This window comes from Chiloscyllium punctatum, chromosome 9, assembly GCF_047496795.1.
Source record: "Chiloscyllium punctatum isolate Juve2018m chromosome 9, sChiPun1.3, whole genome shotgun sequence".
Lineage (NCBI taxonomy): Eukaryota > Metazoa > Chordata > Chondrichthyes > Orectolobiformes > Hemiscylliidae > Chiloscyllium > Chiloscyllium punctatum.
In genome coordinates, this window is record NC_092747.1 from 30,012,025 (window position 1) to 30,030,530 (window position 18,506).

The 18,506-nt window shown below is 39.7% G+C and overlaps 1 protein-coding gene across 1 annotated transcript in view; it reads right to left on the bottom strand.

Annotated features, from left to right (window-relative positions):
- Window positions 1-18,506, bottom strand: part of cog6 (component of oligomeric golgi complex 6) — a 113,493-nt gene that overhangs the window by 67,918 nt on the left and 27,069 nt on the right. The window contains exon 4 of the mRNA XM_072577159.1: window positions 14,395-14,453. Coding sequence (XP_072433260.1) covers window positions 14,395-14,453 — 59 coding nt within the window. The remainder of the gene's footprint in view (window positions 1-14,394; window positions 14,454-18,506) is intronic.

An 18,506-nucleotide genomic window follows, 5' to 3' on the forward strand; every position in this document is an offset into this window, starting at 1 on the left:
ACTGAGTCTTTTAAGTTTGTTAGTTTTTGTTTGAGAATGTTGGTGGGTTTGTATGCTACTAGGATTCTGAGGGGTCTTAGTAGTCTGGCTGTCATTTCTGAAACTTCTTTGATATATGGTAAGGTGGTTAGGGTTTCTGGCTGTGTTTTGTCTGCTTGTCATGGTTTGTTCTTGAGGAATCTGCGCACTGTTTTTTGAGTATCCATTCTTCTTGAATACGTCGTATAGGTGGTTCTCCTCTGTTTTTCGAAGTTCGTCTGTGCTGCAGTGTGTGGTGGCTCTTTGGAATAGTGTTCTGATACAGCTTTGTTTGTGCATGTTGGGAATGTTGCTGGTGTTGTTGAGTATTTGGTCAGTGTTTGTCGGTTTTCTGTATACGCGGGTTTGTAATTCTCCCTTGTCCTTTCTTTCTACTGTGATGTCCAGAAATGCGAGTTTGTTGTCAGTTTCTTCTTCCTTGGTGAACTTTATGCCTGTGAGGGTGTTGTTGATGATGTTAAATGTCTCTTCTATCTTGTTTCGTTTTGTGATGACAAAGGTGTCATCTACGTAGCAAACCCAGATTTTTGGTTTGATGATTGGGCTGTTTGTTCTAGCCTTTGCATTACCGTTTCTGCTATGAATCCTGATAGCGGAGATCCCATGGGTGTGCCGTTGGTTTGTTTGTAGACTATGTTGTTGAAAGTGAAGTGGGTGGAGAGGCACAGGTTCACTAGCTTCATGATGTTTTCATTGGTAATGTGATTGATGGTGGTTGGGGTGTCTGTTCTAAAAGTGTGGCGAGTGTTTTCCTTTGCTAGGTTGATGTTGATGGAGGTGAACAGTGCTGTTACGTCGAATGAGATCATTGCTTCGTCTTCCTCTATTTTGGTGTTTTTGATGATTTTTAGGAATTCCTAGGTGGAGTGCTGTGACTCTTCTACTAGGTACTTCAGTCTTGCGTGTAAGCTCTTTGGTCAGTCTGTAAGTTGGTGTTCCGTGTAGTGAGACTATAGGTCTGAGGGGGGTTCCTGGTTTATGGATTTTTGGCAGTCTGTAGAATTGTGGGGTGTTAGTCCCGTCGGGTTTCATTTTCTGGAATTCTGTCTTGTTTAATTGTCCGGAATTGTGTAATTTTCTTAGGAGATATGCAATTTTATTTCCTGCGACTGGGACAACACATCTATCCTGGGACAGGCTAAGCAAAGACATGCCAGAGAATTCCTAGAGGCCTGGCACTCCAACCACAACCCCATAAACAAGCACATAGATCTAGATGCCAGCTATCAACCCCTCAGAAAATGAACAGGAAATGACATCACCACAAACCCCAGGAACCCCATCCAGGAGAAAGATATAAATAGAAAGCAGGAGACAACAGCTTTGCTTCACTTGGAGGTCGCCACTGATGATGTTACCTCGCCAGGTAATGAAACGTTTGGATATCAAACCTACAGCTCAGTGAGCAAACCTACACCCTAAACCTCAACCTGAGCTACAAACCTTCACAAACTTGCTTGACTGTCAGCCCAACCATCATTTGAATAACTTAGTCTCTCCATCAACAGCAATGTGGTGTGCAATTACATTGATTGCTGTAGATCAAGAAGGTAGCTCATTCCCACCTTCTCAAGGGCAATTAGAGCCAAATTCAAACTATCTTCCCAAATTGCTGCAGTCCATGTAATGTCAGTACATCAACAGTGTTGTTAAGAAAGGAGTTCCAGCATTATGACCCAACAACAGTGAAGGAACAGCAATATTGCTTCAAGTCAAGATGGTATGTGGCATGGAACTTGCAATTAATGATTGCAAGATGGTATGTGGCATGGAACTTCCAACCATGCATCTGCTGCTGTTGTCCTTCGAGGTGGTAAAAATCACGAAGTTGTTGTCAAAGAAGCCTTGTGAGTTGCTGTAAAGCATCTTTTCGATAGTAAATATTGCTGCCATTACAGAAATAGTTGTGGAGGGAGCAAATATTCAAGATGCTACATGGTATGCCAATCAAGCGAGTTGTTTTGGCCTGGCCATCAAGGTTCTTGAGGGTTGTATGAATGGCACATGTCTAGCAAATGCAGAGTATTCCATCATATTCCTGACTTGGGTCCTGCAGATGGTGACCAAGCTTTGTGGAATCAGGAAGTGAACTACTCAACACAGAACTCCCAGCATCTCACCTGCTCTTGTAACTACAATACTTAAATGGCTGATCACTTTGGTTTCTGATAAAGGCCCAGGATTTTGATAGTGGAGGATACAGCAATAGTAATTCCATGCTGAGGGGATGGTTGGATTCACTCCTATTGATGATGTTTATTGCCTAACTGCTGTGCATTATTAGCCACTTCTCAGTTCAAGTTTGAATATTGTTCAAAGTATGAAATGATCTGGTTATATTTGTGGTCAAAATGTTGATAGTGGTGTTTCAATGAAAGTAATGTAATTGATTGTCAAAACAAGGTCATTTCTTGCTCCTAGTGTTCCACTTGTATGGCACGAATGCTATTTATAATGCATAACTAAAAGTTTGGATATTATCAAGATCTCACTATGTGAGCATGAACTGTTCCATCCAGGAACTGTTCTATTATCTGAAGAGTATAGTTGAACAACGATCAAGCAGCAGTCAATTTCTGACTTCATGACGAAGGAAGTGTCATTGGTGAAACAGTAGAAGACTGTTGGATCTCCAGTACTCACCTGAATGGTTTAAGCTGTGGAGAGTTTCTTAATACAGTATTAGAAATATATTGCACATTGACTGCATTGTGACTGCAAGAGCAAGAATTATTTTGGCTGAGTTCCGAGTCTACTAATATTGAGTGTCTGACATATATTTAATGAAGATAAACTTATTTTATTAATGCTTTCCATGGTAAAGCATAATGCCAATACACGTTGTCTAGGTTAATGCCTGAATTAAGGCCATTTCATTGAGGTGTTTTAATGCAGCTGACATAACTATGCCTTAAACAAGTTACAGCTCTCTGGGAGGACAGGAACAACACCATTTAATATAACATTGTGAAGTTATTCACACATTAAATTGCATTGCAGATTAAATGGTTCAAAGTTACAAATTACATGGACAGAGGAAGCTACAATACCTTTTGGTTGAGAGAAGAACTACAGCTTATTACATTTAGGATTTGTTTAATGAAACCACGTCATAAAAAAAAGTAGGAAAGTCCCTGATAACCTTCAAAGACAGTGAAGTATTGCAGGAATTCAGTTAAAAGGGAGTAAGTTGGTTTTACTTTATGAAGATAAATATTGGTAGACCTTCATAAATAAACTGGCTGTCTGTATCTGATAACATTTCTACATACTGTAAGTTATAACTTGAACAGTTACAGTACATAATAATCGCTTAGATCAGAAAAATCAAAATCTAAGTGGTGATAAAATACCAGTATGTTTCAGGATTAACAATCTTATCAAGATTTAAAGGCATAGAAATGAGAAAATTAAAACCCAAATAATGATCATAATGAACTTTAAAGACTCTGAGAAGAAAATAATGCTTGATAACACTGAATTCTAATACGGTGTTCAATCTAAAAATTAAAAACACAAACTTAAATTCAAAAATATGAAAAATTGTCTCAAGAAAGAGAAAACATCCACATTGGGTACTAGTAAAACAGATATGTGACCAATGATGCCAACATTACAAAGTCTCCCAAACTTAATGTGTGCAGAATGGGGGCGAAGGAAAGATAGGACCACTGGAGGGCCATCAATCCATGCCAATTTAATTCATTTGCTAGTGTTTGGGTTATAACACGATAGAGCGTTGGTACAATAGTCAATGAATGGTTCACCCTTCAGTCAGGAAGTAGTGAAAGGATATGGTCACCTACCTGGAAAAGGCCAATGTAGGGAGGCATAAAAACAAATGAATCAGGAACAGAAGTGGGCACAGATAATTCAGCCCCGGTAGCTTCCTCAACCATTCAACAAGATTATTGCTGGATACGATTACTAGCTCAAATCCAGATTCTCAACTGCACCTGATAACTTTTCAACCCCATCTATTTCTGCCTTTAAAATATTCAAGGATTCTACTTGCACCACTTTTTAAGGAAGAGAACTCCAAAGGCTCAAGACCCAGAAAACCTTTTGCCCCATTTCTATTTTAAATGGGTAATCCCTGATTTTTAAATGACTCCTAGTTATATATTCTCCCAGAAAATGGAAAATGTCTATCCTATCAAGACCCCTTGGGATTTACATATTTCAAATCAAATTGCATCTTACTCTTATAAATTCTAACAAATACAAACCGAACCTGTCTAACCTTTCCTCATAAGGCACCTTACCCATTCTAGATATCAGCCTAGTAAACCATCTTTGAACTGCCTGCAATGCATCTGATCCTTCATTTTCTGAACTGACGGGCATATATTCAATCCTCCCTTAAATAAAATGACCAATATTTTATACTGTACTCCAGATTTAGTCTCAGTGGTGCTTTGCGTAACTGAAGTACAACTCTGTTATTTTTCTATTCAATTCCCCTTGTGATAAATGATAACATTCTATTAGCTTTCCTAATTTCTGTTGTACCTTTAGCAATTCATCCAAATGGACACCCAGATTCTCTTGCATCTCAGAGTTCTGTAACCTCTCACAAATTTTGTAATTTTTATTTATTCTTCCTACCAAAATAGACAATTTCACATGTTGTCACATAGGTACTCCCTCACTCAATATTTCAATGTTCTTTAGTAACCTTCCTGTGGTCTCTTCAGAACTTACTTTCCTATCTATCTTTGTGCCGTCAGAACATCTGGTAACCATACTTTGTCCTTCACCAGTTGTCATTTGTATAAATATAAACAGTAGATGTCCCAATCCCTGTGGCATACCACTCGTTATATTATGCCAACTTGAAAATGACCCATTTAAAACCTACCCTTCGCTTCCTGTTAGCCAGCCAATTCTTTTATCTGCGTCAAAATCCTACCTTCTCTCTGAGTTTTTATTTTCTGCAATAAGCTTTGATGTGGCACCTTATCAAATGCCTTCTGGAAATACAAGTACAGGGCATCCATCTACTCAGCATTATCCAGAGCATGTTACCTCCTCAAATTCTCCAACTGGTCAAACATAATTTATCTTTTAAAACCCACATTGACTCTGCCTGATTATCTTGAATTTATTCAATTGCTTGAAAATGGATTGATCCATTGTCAACAATGACATGGCTGCAACCACAACAGCTGCTAGTTGCCATTCATGAACAATTCAGAGACTGATCTGCATAACATTCCCATTAATTTTCATCTTTTTGAACTCACCTCTTATTTCTCATAAAACCAGAGAATCCCTACAGTGTGGGAGTAGGCCATTCGGCCCATCGAGCCCACATCAACCCTCCCCCCTTACCCCTATTCCTGTAGCTCTGCATTTTCCATGGCCAATCCACCTAACTTGCACGTCTTTAGACTGTGGGAGGAAGCCGGAGGAAACTCAAGCAGATGTGGGGAAATGTGCAAACTCCACACAGACGGTCACTTGAGGGTGGAATCGAACCTTGGTTCCTGGCATGGTGAGACAGCAGTGCAAACCAATGAGCCACCATGCCGTGCCAAATCTGTAATGAGGTGGGGGGTTAACCATTGACCAGAAACTCAACTGGGCTACCAAAACAAGTACAGTGGCGACAACAGTGAGCCAAGGAATACTGCAGCAAGTAATTCACCTTCTAACACTCCAAAGTCTTTCCACCACCTAAAAGGCTCAAGGCAGGATTGTGATGGAATACTCCCCACTTACCTGGATGATTGTAGTCCCAACAACCCTCAAGAAGCTTGACACTGCCCAAGACAAAGCAGCTCACTTGATTGGCACTATATGGACAAGTATTCACTCCTCCTCAACTGATATTCAGTAACAGCAGTCTGTGCAATTTAAAAGGTGCACTGAAGAAATTCACTAAAAATCCTTCGACAGCATCTTCCAAACCCGCAGTCATATCCATCTAGAAGGACAAGGGAACACCTCCGCCTGCAAGTTCTCCTCCAAGCCACTCACTACCCTGAATTAGAAATATATCGCTGTTCCTTCACTGGAATTTCGAGTCGACCTACAAGACATGGATTACAGCAGTTCAAGAAGGCAGCTCACCAGCACCTCCTCAATGGTGGCTAGAACCAGGAAATAAATGCTGGCCAGCCAGCAATGCCCATGTCCCACGAGTGAATAAAACAAAACTTACATACTATGAATGAAGTATTTAAAAAATGGTGTCGTAAATAAAGCCAGTGGGCCCGGAAATTTGAAGAAGAAAATGTAGGCAAACTCTTCTACTAGTCAGTTGTGTAGTAAGCCTTGTGGGAAAACAAATACTTAAGTCAGTAGAGGAAAACACCAAATACTGTACTGTTCTGATACTCCTGGCAGTTGACTAGTCTGACAATATACATTTAAACAATAGCAACTGCAGTAAATCATATCAAGATTGACTTAGATTAATGCAATCAAATACCAGCAAAGGTTAATGCTTGTTGGAGAGCAAGGTGAGAGTAAAAACTGGCTACAAATATTAGAAAACTGTCCCATTCCACATTAATAGGCGCCGTGCTGTATTTGGTGACAGTAAAAATTTAATGCACAGTATGACTGTTAAAATAGGCACTTACTAGTATGTTAAGGTAATTGTCAAATTATAAAAAGTATCTGATTGAAGCATAATATGACGAATTTCTTCACCTTTCAAACTTCATTATGAATATTACACAGCAGTTCAAATAAATGCAAAGTCAGATAGATATTGTCCAGGAGCAAGCAATTGTAATACTGCCCGTCACTGTATTTTAGCATCAATATGCCAGGATAAAATAGTGTTTTCAATCAACTGTGGCCTAACTTCAGCTTGGTGAAAAGTTCTGGAATGTCAAGTTGCTTGAGTGCTTATTTCAAAATTGTTTTTGTGTTAGGTGTATGCTCATGCTTTCTTATTAAAAATTAACTGGCTCAGATGGAGATCTATGCACACACATCTTTGGTCTCTTTGCTAAGCAATTCATATGTGCAGTATTGTGCAATCACCTGTCAATCCCCTGATTGAGTAATGCATTCTGCAGATACTGGGCCAAGAATGATAGTGCACAGAAATGTGGTTACCTTCAATGAAAACAAGACAAAGGTGTATAGCCACAATGAATTAATCAAATTTCAGAATAATGCATTTTCTTTCAAGATATACTCAACACAACTGCCATGGTTGCATTTTTAATATGTGCCACATTAGCTGATTCTCGCTAGTGCAAAACCTGGGGTGCTGCTATTCCAAAACTTCAGTCCTCATTTTATGTTACAGTAGTACATTTAGGCTGAACCCATTTTAAAGGCAACAGAAGCTTCTTATTACAAGCTCTTCCAATTTGTACAGGAATTTCAAATAGTGTAGGGTACCTTTTTTGTAGATACAATACACATTCCAATGCATTTATCAGATAGGTACCTGGGACACTTAAAGGTTACTGGTTTCCTGTTTGGTGGCTAACTGTTTTTGAGTCACATAATGCGCAGAGGGTCAAACCTGAAATTAAACCCACAAGCACCCTACGCTTCACTTTGTTATCCAGGTCTTTTGGCCAGAATGTTCAATTTCTCTTCTAACAGAACAAGTAACAACAATTTTGGAAAATTAGTTTTAGAAAAGTTAATCAAATGAGATTTATTCATCTTCTGATTCAAACGGAACAGTGCTACCCCTCAGCTTCTGCTAATGTTGCAAAAAATAGTGATGTATTTTAGGACAATTCAAAGTGCATAGTCAACAGAGCAGATTTACACCAACCAATTATATCAAAAGGTGCAATCTAATAACAATTTATTATTTTTGCTTTGATCAGGATGTCAGCCAAGAACCTAAAATCCAGCCTCAATTATAAACTTCAGTGGCAAATTAAAATCAAATAATCAACTTCAGGTTGATACTAAGATGACTGTGGTGGGAGGCAGCAAAAAATGCCACCCATGTCTGATCTGCGACATTCAGTGCTGGTAAAAAGAAAAATGATAACATGTAGTGGATGAACTTCAAGAGGTATTTAAAGGAAAAATTACATTTGTGCACCTTGGGTTTACTGCATCTATTCACAAAAATGTGTTAATAAATTACAACAAAATGGTTCACACAAGAATATAGCTTTATCATTCCTTCTCACTTGCTTTTAAATGGTGAAACATAATGCTACTCTGCACATATTAAACACTTGCATAAGTTTTGGGATCATATTTAATTAAGGCACTTAAAATAGTAGTTGGTTGTTAATACAGAGTTTGAGTATTGTTGAAAAATTGATATTTTGTGGAAGCTTCTTGTCTTGAAACTTATCAGATCAATTCCCAAGAAATACCAACGTAAAAAAGAAAACAACATTTATCCCGTTTAAAAGGAGAATGCTGATTGGTTGTCTAATAGATTACAATTTGTAGAAAGGTTGCCATGGAGACTGCATCATGAAATGTTGAAGGCAGTTAACTGTTCAGTTGTTAAAAAAAATTTAACCATACATGTTGACTCTGATTAGTTAAAGCATTGCCCTGAGAAATGAACTGCTGTTAGGCTCTCAACTATTGTGCTGAGTTGAAATAAGCACAGTGTTTACATGTTTTTTAGTTAGTCAGGAACAGGGCCTGGGCTTGCAAACCTCAAAATACAGTATTCAACAATATATGTAATTCTGAAAAATCTTCAGTGCACAAAGAGTTACACTGGCAACCAATTTGTGGATTGTCAGTCGGGCATTCAGTGTGGTGCACTTGTGCTTATTAAAAACATTTCTTGATGAAGAGGTCCTTCACTCCAATGATTCTATCAATCAGAGTCCACTTGCCAACCAATCAACAATCTCCTTATTACAGTATACATTTGGCTTTCCCTTCAGATTAGTATTTCTAGTGAATTGTCATGAATGAGAAACAAAAACCTTTCACAAAATGCATCTTTATTCAGCAGAACTAACCCTGAATTTATAAAACACACAGAAAAAATAATTTTATTCTTGATCCAAAGTGTTGCTCTGTATATTTGATCTGAGTTTCTTTAAGGCAGAATGATTTGAGGATAACGGTATTAGAAAATATTAATTTAATGCTTCCAGTTTCTAACTTTGATTTAATAATCTGATTCTTTCCCTCTAACAAATAGATGAAAGACAAACTGTATGATATTCTAAGACATAAACATTACAATAATTTCTCATATCAAACTGACTGCATTTCCAAAAGTACTGATATTGTTTGCTTTTACAATTATTTTCAGTATGAAACTAACGTGAGAAACAACAATTCAGAAAGGTATTTGTTGATTAGCAATCACAGAGCTGTGACAAAGTAACACACAATTCAAAGATTAAATGGGTATTTTCTGTTAAACTCTGAGGAACCTATTGGCAAATACATTACTCAATCATTTCATTCAACCACTTCCAACCCAAGATCCACAAGCCTGACCACCCTGGCCGACCCATTGTCTCAGATTGCTCCTGCCCCACTGAACTCATCTCTACCTACCTTGACACTGTCCTATCCCCCCTAGTCCAGGAACTCCCCACATACGTTCGAGACATCACCCACGTCCTCCACCTCCTCCAAGACTTCCGTTTCCCTGGCCCCCAACGCCTTATCTTCACCATGGATATCCAATCCCTCTACACCTCCATTCGCCATGACCAGGGCCTCCAAGCCCTCCGTTTTTTCCTCTCCAGACGTCCCCAACAGTACCCTTCCACTGACACTCTCATTCGTTTGGCCGAACTGGTCCTCACCCTTAACAATTTCTCCTTTGAATCCTCCCACTTCCTCCAGACCAAAGGTGTAACCATGGGCACACGTATGGGCCCGAGCTATGCCTGTCTCTTTGTTGGCTATGTAGAACAGTTGATCTTCTGTAATTACACCGGCACCACTCCCCACCTCTTCCTCCGCTACATTGATGACTGCATTGGCGCCACCTCGTGCTCCCGTGAGGAGGTTGAGCAATTCATCAACTTCACCAACACATTCCACCCTGACCTTAAATTTACCTGGACTATCTCTGACACCTCGCTCCCCTTCCTGGACCTCTCCATCTCCATTAGTGACGACCGACTTGACACTGACATTTTTTACAAACCCACTGACTCCCATAGCTACCTGGATTACACCTCTTCCCACCCTATCTCTTGCAAAAATGCCATCCCGTATTCCCAATTTCTCCGCCTCCGCCGTATCTGCTCCCAGGAGGACAAGTTCCACCATAGGACACACCAGATGGCCTCCTTCTTTAGAGACCGCAATTTCCCTTCCCACGTGGTTAAAGATGCCCTCCAACGCATCTCGTCCACATCCCGCACCTCCGCCCTCAGACCCCACCCCTCCAACCGTAACAAGGACAGAACGCCCCTGGTGCTCACCTTCCACCCTACCAACCTTCGCATGATCCAAATCATCCGTCAGCATTTCCGCCACCTCCAAAAAGACCCCACCACCAGGGATATATTTCCCTCCCCACCCCTTTCCGCCTTCCGCAAAGACCGTTCCCTCCGTGACTACCTGGTCAGGTCCACACCCCCCTACAACCCACCCTCCCATTCTGGCACATTCCCCTGCCACCGCAGGAACTGTAAAACCTGTGCCCACACCTCCTCCCTCACCTCTATCCAAGGCCCTAAAGGAGCCTTCCACATCCATCAAAGTTTCACCTGCACATCCACCAATATCATTTATTGTATCCGTTGCTCCCGATGTGGTCTCCTCTACATTGGGGAGACTGGGCGCCTCCTAGCAGAGCGCTTTAGGGAACATCTCCGAGACACCCGCACCAATCAACCAAACCGCCCCGTGGCCCAACATTTCAACTCCCCCTCCCACTCTGCCGAGGACATGGAGGTCCTGGGCCTCCTTCACCGCCGCTCCCTCACCACCAGACGACTGGAGGAAGAACGCCTCATCTTCCGCCTCGGAACACTTCAACCCCAGGGCATCAATGTGGACTTCAACAGCTTCCTCATTTCCCCTTCCCCCACCTCATCCTAGTTTCAAACTTGCAGCTCAGTTACTAACTCCTTGACTTGTCCGACCTGCCTATCTTCTTTTCCACCTATTCACTCCACCCTCTGCTGCTTGACCTATAACCTTCATCTCCTCCCCCAATCACCCATTGTACTCTGTGCTACTCTCTCCCCACCCCCACCCTCCTCTAGCTTATCTCTCGATGATTCAGGCTCACTGCCTTTATTCCTGATGAAGGGCTTTTGCCCGAAACGTTGATTTCGCTGCTCGTTGGATGCTGCCTGAACTGCTGTGCTCTTCCAGCAGCACTAATCCACTTCCAACCACTTACCTTCTTTAGGTTATTAAGTAAGTTTGGATATAAGAATTGTAATCAGTAGTTGACAGATACACTAAAGCTGAAAAAAAATTATACACTGCAAGACAGTAGACCTCTGATAATCTGTAGATTGCTGCACTTAATCTGTTTCAGGCCATCTGATGAAACAAACCACAAATGTACACATTGGCTTTTTCTTAGTTTATGCCCGTAGTTAACAGTTACAAACTCCATGGTTGCCATGGAGACTGCATCATGGAAGTAATGATTGGCAGTTAACTACTCAGCTGGGAAAAAAAGTTTAACCGTGCAAGTTGACTCTGATTGGTTAAGGAGAAATGCAGAATGGGGAAACCAATGGAGAAATCCTCACTTCATTACTTAAATTTATAACAATGGATATTTGAAAAATGATGTGTTCGCATATGTACGGCAGACAGATGTAACTTACTTTTATATATGCAGAAAGGTGGGTTGTGTACAATTTGAATTTAAATTTTCCAGGTTTTTTTTGACAGCAGCGTTACTCTTTTCACCCCATCTCCTTTAATAATGATCTTTGAAGATCTCTGTGTCTGAAGTTGCTATTGACAAGATGCGTATTGTAGAGATCAACTACTCCAATAGATTGAGGTTTTGTCATAATTCTGTTTTATTTTAATTCTTGTGTGGATATGTCCATTGTGGGCTGGCCAACATTTATTGCCCATTCCTAGTTGCCATTGCATCACAAGATGTACAAACTATCTTGAAACTAATTTGTTCTGTTCAATGATTAGAGAGATTTAACATTTATGTCTCTGAATATTAAATATTAAGCTTAAGTTTGAAAAATTATAAAAAGCATTGTAGAAATAGGTTTACTGTAATGAACAATAAACCATAACTTTAAAAAAAAATCTGTCAAGCAGCAATTTAGCAGTTTGAGCATCTGCTTCTTGAAAAATATTTTCCCTTTCTCTGTTGGTTTACTCGTACACTTTGTAGCAAAGTGCTTCATTTTTATCTTGGATGACATGGTTAATATAAGGGACTTAGAGCATACACTGGTCAGCAGAATGCTAGTTTAACAGAGTCCAGAATATTATGTTATCTGTTTTTCTACTAACTCACAATTTTTGTTTTAGCACTCATGTTGATGGAAAGTAAACTTAAAATAAGTAGAATATAGTTCAAAAATTACCAGTCTAAACAGTTTATTTATTGTTAGTAAAAGTTTACTGCTTAGTTTGATATGATCTCTCAACTTTTTGTTGCTCATCCAAATGTCAACTTCTCACTCATGATCCTTGGCACATTATTCATAAGTGGTAGTGTCATAGCCAGCCAGATGCACATATGTAATGCACGTGTGCGTGCACACCCTTCCGGCAAAGGCACTTGATTAGTGATGAGGAGCTGAAAATTCAGTCAATGCTTCAATCTTAACCCAGGAGCCCTGAGACTAACTCTACTGATCTTAGCATTAACCACAGACTGTGCTTTAACCAGATATAAAGCTCCCTGAATAAATTCCTCCAGTATACCTGAGGCAGCAAGGTGGCCAAAACCCGCAAAAAATTAAAAAACCTATGTCTTTAGGATTTTGTAAACTCTTTAATCTTCAATACATTCTAAGCTCAAATATATTGGATCAAATGTCTAATAAATGAAGTTGGCAACTTTGAACGTACTTCTGTGATGTGTCCACCACCTGCTGAGTATTATCTTGCACACATAATCAGATCAGAAAAAGTTTGTTTTTGACAACTATTTGCAATTTTTACAGTCTTTTGATTACAACAAGCTAGGACAGAATCTTTTTGTTAAGGTTTAGTTGTCGAGTCATAGAGTGACAGAGTTATACAGTACAGAAACAGACCCTTAGGTCAAATTTGTCCATGCCGACCAGATATCTTAAACTGATCTTGTCCCATTTACCAGCATTTGGCCCAAATTCCACTAAACCCTCCTATTCATGTACCCATCCAGGTGCCTTTTAAATGTTATAATTTTACCTGCTTGTATCACTTCCTCTGGCAGCTCATTCCATACACGCACCACCCTGTGTGAAAATGTTGTTCCTCAGGCCCGTTTAAAAACTTTCCCCTCTTACCTTAAACCCATGCCCTCTAGTTTTGGACTCCCCTATCCTGGGAAAAAGACTTTGGCCCTATCCATGCCCCTCATGATTTTATAAACCTGAGCAGCTGACGCTCCAGGAAGAAAAGGCCCAGCCAACAGCAATTCCTACTGCTAACTAATTATTTGCATATTGCAGCAAATGTGACATGCCATTCATAGGCACTACTTTAATGCAAACACGTGTATTGCAAAGCAAGCAGAAACCCGTTAATGCAGGCTGATGCTCTGTTTCAAAGCTAAATCAATTCAAAGCAAGGCATTTTGATTTAGAATTGTGACTGAATTCAGGCAACCAGCACCTGAATTGATAAGCTTCACACAGCTGTGATATGACATCACACTTTCTGCAGTCCAGATTTAATCTTGAAAACAAAAAGAGTGCCAGAATCATATTTCATACAGCTAGTTCCAGCTAAGTTATCCTGTAGTCATAGCTACTACATCTAATATCTGAAGTAACCGCTTGCGTACCTGTGGGCATATAAAAACTTAAGTAAAAGTATTGTGAAGAGATGGCACAATTGTGTCATTTGTTTACTCCAGCAGGCAGTTTAGTTCAAAGTTCTAAAGTTAAATTGAATCAGCATTGGGATTTTGCATTACAAGATTTGTTTCTTGCAATAAACATGATTTGAATCACATTCTCAGACAAACAGTTTATTTTTCTGCTAACTGCCCCACCATCAAGTGTGCCACTAGTCCCTAATTGACCAATAGGTTCAAAAGGAATCCTCAGGACTAATACTTTGATGTATAAACAACTTATGACCCATTCGTTTGTGTTTTGAAAATGACCATCCTTCATTCAGCCTTCTTAGAAGAAAAACAGATTATACTGTACAAGTATTTTTATGAAATATTCAAAGCAACATTGATAAGTAATGTAAATCATTTCCTGGTTGAGCTAAACATTAAAATGAACCCCCAAAAGTGGCCTGAAAGTGACATATATTACTCACTTTTCTGACTGAAGCTTAGTAGTTTTAGTTATCAGATCTTGTGTCTGGTCCTTTGCTAGCTGAAAATGAAAAGAGAAAAAATGTGTTTTGCTGTTACATACTTGGAGGAAAGTCAAATTTCCACAAATTGATATGTTATTCATATCAATTAAAAAGTTTAAGTAAAGAATAACAATTATTTGATACTTTTGATTTTCCTAGTCAGAGTATACCTTTAATCTTCTCAACACTTCCACCTTGCTTAAAGGGATGGGAATGGATAACCTGCTCCTCAACTTATGACATCCCAAAAGTTACATTTGGAGGTTACGCAAGATAACTGAAGATGACTGTCTTCCAAATTTTTGAAAAGACAACAACTATACAAACCAGCAACATCAGTACAGCATCGTGGATAAAAATAGAAATTCATCCTGTGTTTTTTTTTGGCAAGATCCCAAAATTATGTTGAACACTTTACATCCCCCTTCCCAACCCCATTTCCTTCTGGATCTATTGCTAGAAAAAAAACGCTTTCCTCAGTAACTAACCATAGCAATTTAAAATTCCCCAACTGCCTAATCTTTGACCCCTTTCCATCCACTTTGACATAACTGCTTAACAAAACCTTTCTGGCCGCTTGTAATTCCTTGTTTTCATCAAAACCAATAGTCTCTCTCTAGCCCTTTCCCATGATACAACCAGTATCTAAGGTCCCCAAAATCCAAGGAATACAAACTATGAAAAACAAATGATCTAATCAACTTCTTTCTAGAATGCAATGTTAGTGCCAAGCTTCTCTGAATATCAAATCATCACAATAAATGGTTTATTTGCCTCCTCTTCTATTACCTCTTTTAAATGTAAGGAGCTCATGGTCTTCTTTGCCATCAAGTTTGAGGCCAGCTTTTTAGCCACCTTTCCCAACTTCCTTCCTCTTCCTAGTGCACCAAGGCAAAAGGTCATTGTGTATTCATTAATACAGGTCTCATTTAAAAGATAACCAAGATCCGACTCTCAATGTTAAGCTTGAAGTTTTTTGTTGTATTTCTGTCAATAATGGTATGTCACTGCTCACTTGTGGACAGAACCACTCTCAAAATTCCACAAGGACTGTTCCTAATTTTTATAGGTGCACCACTGGAAAGCGTCCTACCTGGATGCATCAAGCATGGTAGGCAACTGCTCCTCCCAAGACTGCAAGAAACTACAGGAAGTTGTGAACATAGCCCAGTCAATCACACAAACAAGCCTTCCACCATTGACTCCACCTATATTTCCTGCTGCCAACATAATCACTCAGTCATACTCTCTTCCATCAGGCAGAAGGTAAAAAAGTTTTAATAAGTGTACAAATAGACGCCAGAACAACTTCTTCCTCGTTGTTATCAAACTTCTGAATGAAACTCTCAAAGTTCATTCAGATCTCTCTGCATCTTCTCTGTGGCTGTAACATTGTATTCTGCACTCTGTTCTGCGACAATGACATTTTGTATGGTACGATCTGCTTGGATGGCATGCAAAACCACTTTTCGCTGTATCTTGGTACATGTGACAATAATAAATCAATCAATTGGTTCAGCAATACTGGTCAACAAAGAGATTCCACTGAGTGTTCATTACCAAATCACAGGAGAATTTTTTTTTGTCGCTCTTACTGTTCTGGAATCCACTCAAATATATGAAGTGGAGAGTTTCCAAAGCATCAAGGCCTTGAGGCCTGCAATGAAAACTTTAGAATTAAATTTCAAATTACCTTACTGCTTCGATGTCTGCCATGATAGTGCCAGGTGGTTACTGATGTTATGGACCAGGCGAGACCCCCTCAAAACATTTCAAGACAGCCAACACCTTAACTTTTCTAGTTGTTTTAAGCAGGTGTATAGTGGCTATTCCAGGAGTGATACAGGTGGCCCAACCACTCAGTTTGAAACAAACAGAATTTATTTACAAACTACAGAATGAAACACAAACAAAAGAGAACCGAATTTAGAATAACTTAACCTATCTGAAAACCCAATTGACTCTATCACAACTTAATGATGCTGTTCCAAATATTTGCAGCATCCTCATAAACACCCCCTTGGCAAAAAAAAAGGTAAAATCAAACACAGTTTCTTACGAGAGCGAGAGAGAGAGAGCGAGAGAGAGAGAGCGAGAGAGAGAGAGCGAGAGAGAGAGAGAGAGAGAGCGAGAGAGAGAGAGCGAGAGAGAGAGAGCGAGAGAGAGAGAGAGGATCAACCTGAAACTGCTTGTTTGGGTCCCCAGTAGCTTCTCAGGGATTCTAGCTAAAACTTGACCAGCAGTTGCAGACAAACCCAGCTTGCTAAAACCAAACCAAATTAACCGCTTTATTGTACAAATGTTTTAAAAGAAACACTTAAAAACTTTTACAAGTAGATATTTCCAGATGCATCGGAACCTTTGTCTTTATGACTCATCTGAAAGAAAGACCAAGGACAATATAACCCTGTTAAAGGAGTAGCATTGTCACGCCTCCCCCCACCCCCCCCAAAAGAAAACGTCAATATCCAAAGGTGGTTTCAATTTAAAACTCTTTAATCTTACTGTTAGTACACTACAACACATATACTTTACATAGACTATAAACGTGCAAATATGCACTACTACATTCTGTTTCAGTCCATTTACTCCTATCACTGAATACCTCTGTTTCTCATCTAAGTCGTGACAATGCATCAGCAATCCCATCCTGCCACATGCACAATTTTCAATCTGAATTTCTGCAACATCAAGCTCCTTCTAAATGGGCTGGAACCTTTGTCCTTAAATTTCTCCACAAACTTCAATGGATTATGACCAGTGTATCTGACAGTACTGGTAACATAAACATTGCAAAGTTGTAACGCCAATTCCAAGCTCAAAGTCTCCTTCTCAACTGTAGGTTATTTCTGCTTATGAATGTTCAATTTCCTGGAGAAATACCCAATAGGTCTTTCTATCTTCTCATCGTCTTCCTGCAAGAGCACAACACCGATACCCACATCACGCGCATCGATAGTCACTTTGAATGGCTTTGCATAATTAGATGTGGCTAACACTGGGGCAGTGGTTAACACAGCTTTCAGGCTTTCAAATGCCTTCTGATAGTCTGCTGTCCACTGAAACTTCTTGCCTTTCTTTAATAATTCTATGAGAGGAGCAGCCACACTGTCCAAATTTGGTACGAATATTTGATAAAATACACTCAATCTGAGAAACCATAGTACTGCTCTTTTTGTTGATGGTATGGGAAACTCCCCAATTACTTTTGTTTTTGCATTCCATGGGGCCATTTGTCCATGTTCAATAGCATAGCCCAGGAAGGTGACTTGGACTTTGGCAAATTCATTTTTTGCCAGATTTATCACTAAGCCTGCCTCCCAAAGTTGATTGAACAATTCTGAAACATGCTGCCTGTGTTCTTTCCATGTGTGACTAAAAATCACCAGGTCACCGATATAAACTATACAATTGGGTGATCCGGAAATTACATTATTGGTTAGTCTCTGAAATGTGGTTCGTGCAATTTTCATACCAAATTGCATGACTTTAAATGGATACAGTCTACTTGGCGTTACGAAAGCTGAAATTGGCTTCACTCTTTTGGATGAAGGTACCTGCCAGTATCCTCTGAGCTAGTCCAACTTAGAAATATAAGTTGCTTGTCCCACCTTTTCAATTCAGTCTTCCAAATGTGGAATTAGATCTCCATCAGTCTTTGCAACTGCATTAACTTTGCGATAGTCCACACATAACTGTTGGGTACCATTTGGTTTTGGTGCCATTACTATGGGTGAGCTCTAGTCACTGTAACTCACTTTGTTTGTCATCTTGGAGTATGCATTCACTCTCCTTTTGAACTTGTGCCAACTTTAGAGGGTTATGCCTATAAGGATGTTGCATTTCCTATCTCTACATCATGCATAATTAAGTTAGTACTTCCCAGCTTTTTTTAGATTCGATTAGATTACCTACAGTATGGAAACAGGCCATTCAGCCCAATAAGTCCACAGCGACCCTCCGAAAAGTAACCCACTCAGACCCATTCCCCTACATTTACCCCTGACAAATGCATCTAACATCATGGGCAATTTAGCATGGCCAATTCACCTAACCTGCACATATTTGGA